This window comes from Mesoplodon densirostris, chromosome 4 (genome assembly GCF_025265405.1).
Source record: "Mesoplodon densirostris isolate mMesDen1 chromosome 4, mMesDen1 primary haplotype, whole genome shotgun sequence".
In the NCBI taxonomy this organism is placed as follows: domain Eukaryota; kingdom Metazoa; phylum Chordata; class Mammalia; order Artiodactyla; family Ziphiidae; genus Mesoplodon; species Mesoplodon densirostris.
Window position 1 is genome coordinate 35,901,602 of NC_082664.1, and position 10,693 is coordinate 35,912,294.

Genomic DNA, 10,693 nt, shown 5'->3' on the forward strand with positions numbered 1-10,693 from the left:
TTTCCTTTACATGTTTCCATTACATAAGCAAGACATATTCATTTTTTTTAAAAGAGAGAATATTCAGAGGGGAACAAAGAATACTCTAAAATAGGCCAGAATCTCTCAGGTCCAGAAGCAACATAGACCTGCCCTCTCCCGCTGTCCACTACAGGAGGGGGGCAGCTCTTTGTGCTCCCCAAGGGCCCATGAAGTCCCAGAGCTTCCAGCCTCCCTGCCATAAAGGACACGATGGGAGCCCTGAGGGACTTTCTTGCCCTTCCTCTTCAGACCCCTCCGGGAGCTTCCCCCTAAACTGCACAGGTCTTCTCCACCCCGGCATCACCGTGGTGGGAAGAACTGCTCTGGGCAGAGCCTGGGCACAGGGCAAGGGCGCCGCCACCAGTCCGTGGGCCTGGGCTCAGCTCCCACTTTACCTTGAAGAGCTTGACAGCCTCCGTCTGCAGGGCCTCGGAGGGCAGGGTGGTGAGGGAGGTGTACAGCCCGTCTTTGCTGTAGCACAGCATGGGGTGCCTCCAGAGGGGGGAATCTGCCCGGAGCACAGCACCAGAGAGCAGCAGCCGTTACCACTGAGGAGGGAACTCGCCTTCCCCGCACCCCGACCCTGATCTCTGGGGAAGACAGTGCTTTCACAGTCGGGACACATGGGCTGTGCTGGCTTTATATCCACAGAGTGTGGGCTGTGCACTGCATTTATTCAGCACACTCACAAGCATGGCTTACAGGAAGGCGGCTACTGCTTTGCTCTTGGGGCTGCAATAGGGGTGAACGTCCAATGCAAGGCGTGGACATCGGAGTGCAAGCGTGCGCGTGCAGGGGAGGGCCTCTCCCTGCAGCGCTAGGTCTGGATAGAGGAGCGTATATCAGCCTGGAACAAACAAGCCTCGGAGCAGCAGTAAAGCAGTGTGTGTTCTGGGTGCCCTTGGATCTTCAGGGTCCTGAGAATCAGTAGCAAAATAAAGACCCCAAAATGCCCCAGGCTTAGTTAGCCTGATCCTAACTTAGGCTTCATTTATTAACAAACTCTAACTATAGATTAACCAGCCGCCTTCTTTCCTCAACCCTCTGCCCAGCCAGCAAAGTTGCAGTGAACAAAGTAAAACATTGACCAAGTGACCGGAAAGTCTGCTCCCCAGACAACTCCCCCAGATACTGAGTGGTCTCCTCAGTATCCTCACCAGAAACAGGGGTCCTGGAGCTTGGGACGGGAATGCCCTTCTGTGGCTTAGAAGGTTTCCAAACAGCTTCAGGGTACAGTAGTGCTTCCTTTGGGTTCCTGACCAACAGTTACCCAGCCACCACCCTCCAACCCAGCAGTGATGGCCACCCTCGCCTTACCTGGGTCTCCCTCGCCATCCATCAGCTTTCCAATGAGCTGCTCATAGGCAGTGCCCACCTTGGCACTGCTGCCACCTGCAGCCACTGTGAGGTGGTAAAGCCACGTATCCTGGAAGAGGATGGAAAGCCACCTGGTGGGGCTGGGCTGGGGAAGAATGGAGGCAGGAGCTCCAAGGGAGCCTCCCTGAAGGGGCCAAGCCCAGGGTCAGGGTCAGCCTGTCTGGCTGGCACGAGTCAAGGCCACCGGTCCCTAAGAGGAAAGACTTGGGATCGGCTGAATGTGAACCCAAGTTCCTAAGCTTGTGGTTCCCTCCATCTCATGGCCCCAGTGAAGAGATGTTGGTCCCTGGGAATGGATTCAATACAAGGAATATTCAGGAAATATTAGTTGCCAAAATGTCCAGGAGGGAAATAGATTCGAATCTGGGGAAGCTCAGAAGAGAGAAGGAAGGCAAGAATCAAAGGTCCAAGCTTTACCATGGAGGCCCAGCCCCCTCTCTTACCTTTTCATGCTTGGTGCCAATGAGGAGGTAGGTGGGGCTGTGCTCTGGGGGGTGGATCACAAGGGTGCAGTGGGAGGAAAGCAACCGCCGGGTTCCTCCAGCCTCATAGTCCTCGTCTGAGTCACAGGATCGATCTACTTCCTCTATGCGTGCGTCCCGCACAGGCAGACGGCCCAGGGGTCTCTGTGGACACGAGCCTTCCGTGAATGGGAGGGCCAGCGGGGAATGGAGGAGTCTCCTCTCTCTGAACCCTCAGGCCTTGTAGGGCTGGGAATCAAGGACATGGGTGGATGACAAGATGGGGAGGGGGAGACTACAGCTCCCTGGCTGAGGCGGGCTTGGAGAAGCACAGACAGACCACACAGGCAGGATCTGCAGACCATGCACACTGGTCACACACTCTAGAGGGATCTGGCCAGCCAGCTCTGTACTTGTTGTGGGGCTGGGTGGGGTAGAGGGTAAAGCTGGGGCCTTCCATAAGGACACGGAGCCACAGGAATGTGGTTTGGGGGAAGCTGTTGGGAGGCCAGGAAGTACCTTGTCCTCATGGCTTCGATAGTAGTAGAAGGTTCTCCCAACAAGAGCACACCAGACCAGTTTGGAATGGCCATGCTTGACCTGTAGGCCAGAAATGAACCAGCATTATTAGAACCAGACGACCCCAGAAGAAGATCAGGGACTGGCAAAGAGAAGCCACAGGGAGACAGATCTCAAAACCCCTGGTCCAACTCAGATCCTTTGGTCAATCCCAGGTCAGACTCAGATGCCACCCAGATTCTCTACTAACGGAACCAGCCCTTTCACAGCGAGGGTCCATGGGACCACGTGACACCCCATCTGTCCTCGTATGACCTGCCATTAAAAATCGACCAGGCCAACCAGATATCCTGTCCCAGGAATATGGTCATGAGAAGAACTTGCTAGTCAGCAGAGGCTAGAGTCGGAAGGGAAGGGCCACGGTGGGCTGAAGCCCTTGGGCAAGTGTAATCGTGAAGTGTAAAAAACACTGCACATGGGCAGAGGAGATGGCTGTGAACACAGAGTGAACGGGGCAGCAGAGGCAGAGGCAGAGCCCCAGGCACTGAACTTGCTCACACAATCTTTCCTGACGGCATCCTGGCCTAGTTAACGCGCTTCCTTGTTAACTTCCCCTTTCTTGGGATTAACAAGTGCTTCTCAGCTCCCTGCAGCCAGAAGAGCCCTAATTAAAACGTCTTTAGGGCAGCCTGAGATACTAGAAGTCTCTGGCCACACCTGTCTCGCCGAGGTCACAGCTTCCCACTATCCACACTGAGCTGTGGTGGGTACGAGGCAGGGGTGAGGGCAACTCCTAATGACCTCAGAATGGGTCCGATTGGGCTTCCCTGGTGGCGCAGTGGTTGAGAGTCCGCCTGCCAATGCAGGGGACACGGGTTCGTGCCCCGGTCCGGGAAGATCCCACATGCCGCGGAGCGGCTGGGCCCGTGAGCCATGGCCGCTGAGCCTGCGCATCCGGAGCCTGTGCTCCGCAACGGGAGAGGCCACAACAGTGAGAGGCCCGCATACCGCAAAAAAAAAAAAAAAAAAAAGGGTCTGATACATTCCTTCTGCTCCTCTGTCTAAGGTATAGCTGCTGTTGTAACAACACTGACCCCTATTTTTCCAGACACTCATTCACCGTCACCTTGTGTGTTTCAGCCCACAGGTAGTCAGTGTGAGGGGCCTCCTGGAGAAAGGAGCTGCGTGTCAGGAGGAGACCCACCAGCCCAGCACTCACTCCTGGCTCCCCTGACTCTCAGGAGGAGCCCACCACGCTCCTCCCCCACCAACCCCACCCATACCTTAGTCAGCCAGCCCTTCACAGCGGGCTTGGCGCCGCCCTGAGGCAGGGCTGGAGGCCCAATGGCCTGGACCTTCAGCAGGCTCTGTAGGACACGGATCCACTCCTCCAGCAGGCTGGGCGAGTCCGCTGTCAGGTAATAGGTCTTCTTCTCAGAGATGAGCTGTGGAGAAGTGAGGGGTTGGGGATGGGGAGACAGGACGATGGAAGAACAGGGGCCTGGCTCTGCGGTGGCACAGATCTCTGACCCGCCGGGTCTTCCTTCCTCCTGCCCTGGTACTCGCCCCCTCCCTTCTCCTCCTCCTCATCTTTGCCTCCGTGTCTCTCCTACCTTCACTCCATCTCTCACATTCTGCCTCCTCTTCCTTCCTCAAACCCACAAATGAGGATCAATGCAAACGTCGAGGTAGTGGCTTTCACACGTGCTCATCCTGCCCCATCTTTGTTTCCATCTGAGCCACATCCAAACCCAGCACCTCTTCTATCTAAAGCACTAGCCACTAGGAGCATGCTCACCTGGAATGTCTGTGCACCCTCCCCTCGAACAATTTGGCAACGGGAGTTCAGTTCCACTTGACCTTGAGGTTTCCGGATGACGTCACTCTGTAAAGAAAGGAATGGAGAGGAAAGAGGTTGGAGCCTTCCCAGAGCACATCATTTCCCCTCAGATCTTACTCTAGGTCACAATGGGGAAAGTGATTCCTAAGCTTTCCTGGGCTGTGGTATGATGGATAACTTGTTCTGGATCCTGGTTCTAACTAAATGGAGCAATGATTAGAGACATGGATCCTCCTGATCCAGGCCTCAGAAAGTATAGATTGAGCCTTTAAAAACTGGGTGAGACGCAAGAGGGAAGGGATATGGGAACATATGTATATGTATAACTGATTCACTTTGTTATAAAGCAGAAACTAACACACCACTGTAAAGCAATTATACTCCAATAAAGATGTAAAAAAAAAAAAAACTGGGTGAGAAACCACCAGGTTATTCCTGAGCTATAAAGCCCTTAAATTCTTTCTACTACATATTTTATAGTGTTGCAAACAGGTGGCCTATATATATCACCATCACCTTCTCCAGTGCCACTGCAGACATAACTAATCAATCAGAGCATGCCTACTCATTGAGTGATACAGGACCTGAATCCTTCACATGATGCTCAAGGTAGCCAACTAATAATCAACTGGAGTTGCACAAGAGTCAGGCCTTTTTGCCTTCTTTAAAACATTAACATTGGTTCTCTAGGGAGGGCCTGTCAAACTAGGTCCCAACACCCTAAGGCTCCCTAATTCCAAAAAGTGTAGGAAGGAGATGGAGGAGGTGACAAGCTTGCCTATTAGAACGGTCCTGATGATGTGAAGGCAGCCTAGAATGGTTCATTTACAGGGCTCGGCTTCTGAAGGAAGAAGGAATCACCAAGCCAATTCATCTAGAAGTGCCCTTGACTGCTCAGTGCCTCAGTGAGAACTGGTGACCAGTCTCATGGTCCCGTGTGGGGCTCAAAGCCTCAGGTGCCTGCCCAGGCTGCCTCTCCCTGCCTGCCAGACCCTCACCCTCTGCCCTGCTTCCAGCCCCTCTCATGCGGTTCTGGGGCTGGGGTGGGGTCCTTTTGCCTACTGTCCTGGGGAAGGAGGGTCTCACCGGAGACTTGTAGTACATGATCTGTCCCTGTCTCAGGACAAACCAGCGCCTCTTCCACGTCTTCACCCGGCTCCCCATTTTCAGCAGGTAGCCTGACTTCTCCAGTGACTCCTGCAAGAGTGGAAGGGTGTAGGGGGATGAGGGATGGACAGAAGAGGGAAATCACTGGGGTTCCTGGACATCACACAGGCCAAAATGGCCCAGCTGAGTCACTGCTTTGTCATCAATTAAAAAAATTACTGAGTATCTACTATGTGTGTTTTCAAGGCACTGCCCTGCTAAGGGTGCAGAGAGGACTTAAAAAGCATGGGTGGTCCTGCTGGCAGGGGGAGAGAACACCCGACCCTGAGGAGGTGGTAGATCAGGGGCTGCACAAGTGAGAGGCTGGCCAGGGAAGGCTTCTGGCAAGAGCCAGACCTGAACTGACCTTGGAAGGAAATCAGCCTTTCCCTTGAAGACGAGCCCAGAGGAGGAAGAAGGCCATGCCAGGCAGCAGGAGAGGGCAAGAGAGGTTTGGGGAACATCAGCCAAACTGGGGTGGAGGGTTCGTGGAGGGGGAGATGAAGACGGGGCAGCACAGCGCTATGGAGCGAGGGCTGGGGAAGGAGCCATCTGGATGTACCACTGGCTCTGGCACATAACAGCATGCCTCTGAGCCTCAGGCTTCTCAGCCACGAGATGGGGTAATAAGCCTCATTTGTGAGGACCAATGAGACAGTGCATACAAAGCCATGAGCACGGTGCCCGGCACACTAAAAACTCAATAAATGTATTGTTAGCTCTCGGCATCCCAGGGTCAGTGTGGAGCTAAAACGAGGTAACATGTGTAAACTCCTCCTGGGCCCCTTGGACCATAGTGATGGGGTCTGTGTGTGCCTGGTCCCCAACTGCACATCCCCAGCCCACTCCCCATGGCCTCACATCATCAGTGGCAGCCCCCAGACTCCCGCCCTCCCTTCGCCAATCCCAGGGACCCCTCGCCTCATGCAGCTGCTGCCTGGGTCTCGTGCTGGAGGTCCGCTCCCACCCGGCCCTGCCTCGGCCCCATCGGGGTGGAGGCCAAGCTCCCAGCTCACCCCGCCTGGGCCCAGCCCGTCGGTGGAGTAGGCTGAGGTGCGCTGCAGTTTGTGCTCAGGCTCTGAGTAGTCGCTGTCCAGGGAGCAGGCGTCCGGGGGGATGGCGTAGTCGCCCTCGGAGCTCAGCGAGGACATGGAGACGCCTGTCCAAAGGGAGGAGGAATCAAGGCCCAGGTCCACAGCCTCCTGGCTCACACAGCCTGGGAGCTGCAGGGCCTTCCACACCCACGTGGGACTGCCCATGGGAGGAGATGAAGGGCCCCCATTGTTCCGCAACCCTCCCATCACCCTTCTCCATACCTCTCTTGATGGCCCGGGGGCTGCCCAGTCCACTGGTCTTCCTGGACTCAGAGCAGGGCACTGAAGTTCGGAAGCTCGCCTGGGAGCTGCAGTCATCATCGGACCCAGAGGACTCATCCACAAAGGGCACCGTGCTGATCTGCGTGGCTTTCTGCAAGACAGGCCCCTCCCCACTGCAGCTAAGGCTGCAAGACAAGCCCCATCCCATCTGCACTTTCACTCCCGCTCCAAGTGCCTGGGGCGTGGCCAACACAGCCTGTCTAGAGCACGGGAAGCCATCACCAAGCTGGGACACCCAAAAGACAACTGTCCCTTCCCGACTTGACGACCTTACCCCTGTGTCCTCACCTCCATGCTTCTCTCTCCCTCACACACCATCATCCTCTGTGGTCCCCAGTGAAGCTGCCCCACCAGGGCTGAACACCTGGCCGCTGAGACCCTTGCTCCCTGCCACTAGGGGGACAGAAAACTATGCCACGGGGCCCAGGGTGAGACAGGAGCTTTAAGAGTGGGTGGGGATGACAAATCGAGAGATCATGGCAAAAATTTAAAAAGACCAATTACTTCAATATTGGGGAAACTGTGCGGAAAAGCGTACTCTATTTTATATAAAAGAGTTATATAAAATCTTTTTAGAAGGTAATTTGGCACTACCTGTCAAAATTTAAAACATGCATATTATCTGCCCCTAAATTCCACCTCTAGAACTCTGTCCTACAGAAATATGCATATATAAGTGCACAGAGATGTATTTGCATGGTGATGTTCATTGCAACACTGATTTTACAGAAAAATAGAGACATGACCTACATTGCGAATCAGGGGAGGACAAGTTAAGGTAGTTATGGGGCATCTACACCAAGGGGTACTGGGAAGTCCTGAAAGGGGAGGCAGAGCTGTGCTGTGTGTGGAGGTGGGGCAGGAAGACCTGACCCATGGCTGGGTGGACAAGCAAGGGGTAGACTGACATGTATGACATCATCCTCTTTGCGTGTGCGTGTGCGTGTGTGTAAGAGAGAGCAAATTTGTAAATGCATTTGTAAATGCACCAGAGGGCATCACAGAATAAACACCAAACCATTAGTGAGAGTTGCCTCCAGGGTTAGGAATTAGGGAAAAGCAATGTAAGAAGAAATTTCACTTTTGGCTTTTTATCCTTCTACAAAAAGTTTTACAAAATATTACTGTTGTGATCTCAAAAAACACGTTGGGAATCTTGTTTTTTCTAGTTAATGTTGTAAAAACTCGCAGGCAATCTCAGATTGGTGGGGAATTTCAGTCTTTCCCTAAAGTTTTCCAAAAAATCTGGCTAGAACGGGACAGGAAACTGACAAATCTTTTCAGAGGTGCCCATCTGAATTACCATCGGTCCCTCATCTCTTGAGGCATAATTAATACGACTTATGAGTTCTTGTTAAAGATTATATGAAAGAAATTAATTAAGTGCCATTTATCAACTGAACAGACCTAAGAAGAATGCAGTTTGGTCTTGTTTCTAATTGGCCAAATACAAGTTGGTGTCATAAGTCCAGGGCACAGTGAATTATGGGTAAAGCTGTTTTCCTTAAGCACCAACAAATTCAGAATAAAAGGTTTCAGTAGGAGAAAAAAAAAAAGCAGACAAAAAGTATACAAAAACATCAAGTTGCAGCTATATCTGATTTTTGTTAAAAAATATGTAGAGAGATGTTATGGGAATACATACGGGAATATATGACATAATACATAAAAAGTTCTGGAAGGAGCCCCACTGGCCTCCAGGATAGACATGTGAAAAGATGAGGAGACACAGAGCAGGCATTGGTTTGACCTTTAACTTTTTACTTTGCCCATCATCATACTGATTCACATTTTTGTAAATGTAGAATTTTTCTAATAAAAACCTAATAAAGATATTGAATCACTGTGTTGTGCACCAGGAACTAACATAGTGTTGTAGGTCAATTATACTTCAAAAACAAAGAAACAGACTCAAAGAAAAAGAGATCAGATTTGTGGTTACTGAGGTGGGGGAGGAGGGGGAATTGGATAAAGGTGGTCAAAAGGTACAAGCTTCTAGTTATAAGATCAGTAAGTACTAGGTATGTGATGCAGAATATGATAAATATAACTAACACTGCTGTATGTTAATATATGAAAGTTGTTAAGAGTAAATCCTAAGAGTTCTCATCACAAGGAAAAGGTTTTTTTCTATTGAATTTTGTATCTATATGAGATGCTGCATGTTCACTAAACTTATTGTGGTAATTGTTTCATGAGGTATATAAGTCAAATCATTATACTGCACACCTTAAACTTATGCAGTGCTGTATATGAATTATATCTCAATAAAATGGGAAGAAAAAAATTAAAAATAAAGAGTTTTTTAAAAAACCTAATAAAGATGAACAAAATAAATAGATATATGGGGGGCTGAGCTCCCTGCCCAGAGTTACGTGTGCACAGACGCCTGCCCCTGGAGACCCACGCCAGCCACTGCCTGCCGACACGGTGGTGGGGCAGTGGGTGCTGGGCGGGGACACCCCATCCTCGGACAGCAGCTTCTTACCCCCTTCAAGGCTGTGTAGACCGGCACGGTGATGTTCTTGCAGATCAGGCCAGAGAAAGGCCCAGGGGATGCAAGGGCTGGAGGGCTTGAGGCTGGAGGGGCGGGAAAGAGGGATGAGACTCACTCAGGTGGCAAAACCCAGGAAGCGGGGCGGGGGGAGGCAGAGACCTGAGCAGAGTGAGGAGGAGAGAGATCCGTGCAGACAGCATTCCCTGAAACAGCACTCCGGAGACGGGGGCACAGATCTCAGGACGCGGGCCAAGGTCTTCTGCAGCCCCACTCTTGCCAAGGCGAGTTACAAGCCGTGTGACTATGGGGTGCTCGCGTCCCTGTGGGGACTGGGCGGCCGGCGACTCAGGAGCCGCACTCAGGTGGGGATGCGGCTCCTTCAGGGGGTTATCTAAATCAAGGCACCAGGGGCTCCTTCGGCCACAGCCCTTGCACTGCAGAAGGGAAGCTGGTGCGGGTGGGCAGCCGGGCTGGAGAGCCCTGCCTCCAAAGTCCCTTTCAGTTCTGTAATTGGCTACAGCTCTGTTCCCGCCCACTCCCACCCACAGGCAGGTGATGAGCTGAACCTGTGCAGCTTCCTTCTCTCTCCAAGGGAGCCGGGGCCACGTGCTTTCACCTGAACCTCACCTGCTGTGGGAGGGAACGGGCTGCAGGTGACCTGGCCCTGGGTGTTTCTCCGAGTCCTCTCCCCGCACGCCCACCCTGCCCACCACGGGCCGCTCACTTGGGACTCACCACAGCAGGTGGCATTACTTCTAGCAGACACTTCGGATAGCCGCATGCCTGACGTGGCCACAGCGTAGATCCGGCTCTCCTGGAACGGGAGGTCACAAGGGGTCAGGGCCCACCACCCCCGTGTCCACGCCGGCCTCTGGCTTTGGAGGTGGGCAGGCCTGGGTCCATGTCCACGCTTAGCCAGTGACTGGCGGGGGGATTTGGGACAAGTTAACATCATTTCTGGACCTAAGATGGGGGTCATAATACTCACCTTTCAGGCTGTTGTGACAATCAAATGAAATTATTAACGTAAACGTCTAACACGGAGAGCATAGTCAGTGCCCTGCAGGCGATATTTATTCCCTCTCTTGCTGCCATCCTTCCCGTGGGGCAAGGAAGTTCAGGAGGAGAGGGAACTGGGACCTGTTTTCTCTGAATCTTCCCCTCTTACAGCCCTTGAAGTTGGGGGGTTGGTGATGAGGATGTCCGAGCCCCACGGCAAGCATGTGCGTGCCCTTTTGTTTGGAAGCCAGTTGTTTGGAAACTGGGACACCTTTTTTTCCTACAGTAACAATGTCACATCATGGTTAGGCTTCAGGCTCCAAGTCCTGGCTCACCCAGACCCCTGAACCCCGCCGTAGAAGACACATCGATGGGAACTCCCACCCTCGACTCTTCCCTCGCCCCTTGGGGTCCCCTGGGTCTGAAGCAGGCCCACAGGCCTGGGCAGCTTTTCTTA

At 52.7% G+C, this 10,693-nt stretch overlaps 1 protein-coding gene across 3 annotated transcripts in view; it reads right to left on the bottom strand.

Moving 5' to 3' along the window:
• The window catches only part of PLEKHH1 (pleckstrin homology, MyTH4 and FERM domain containing H1), a 51,778-nt gene that overhangs the window by 9,270 nt on the left and 31,815 nt on the right, over positions 1 to 10,693 (bottom strand). For all 3 annotated transcript variants that reach the window (XM_060095957.1, XM_060095955.1, XM_060095958.1), the window contains exons 8-18: positions 9,973 to 10,051; positions 9,229 to 9,320; positions 6,681 to 6,831; positions 6,381 to 6,523; positions 5,305 to 5,415; positions 4,177 to 4,263; positions 3,662 to 3,823; positions 2,379 to 2,459; positions 1,842 to 2,024; positions 1,339 to 1,447; positions 417 to 529 (exon numbers count right to left, since the gene is read on the bottom strand). In XM_060095957.1, the coding sequence (XP_059951940.1) occupies positions 417 to 529; positions 1,339 to 1,447; positions 1,842 to 2,024; positions 2,379 to 2,459; positions 3,662 to 3,823; positions 4,177 to 4,263; positions 5,305 to 5,415; positions 6,381 to 6,523; positions 6,681 to 6,831; positions 9,229 to 9,320; positions 9,973 to 10,051 (1,311 nt within the window). The remainder of the gene's footprint in view (positions 1 to 416; positions 530 to 1,338; positions 1,448 to 1,841; positions 2,025 to 2,378; positions 2,460 to 3,661; positions 3,824 to 4,176; positions 4,264 to 5,304; positions 5,416 to 6,380; positions 6,524 to 6,680; positions 6,832 to 9,228; positions 9,321 to 9,972; positions 10,052 to 10,693) is intronic.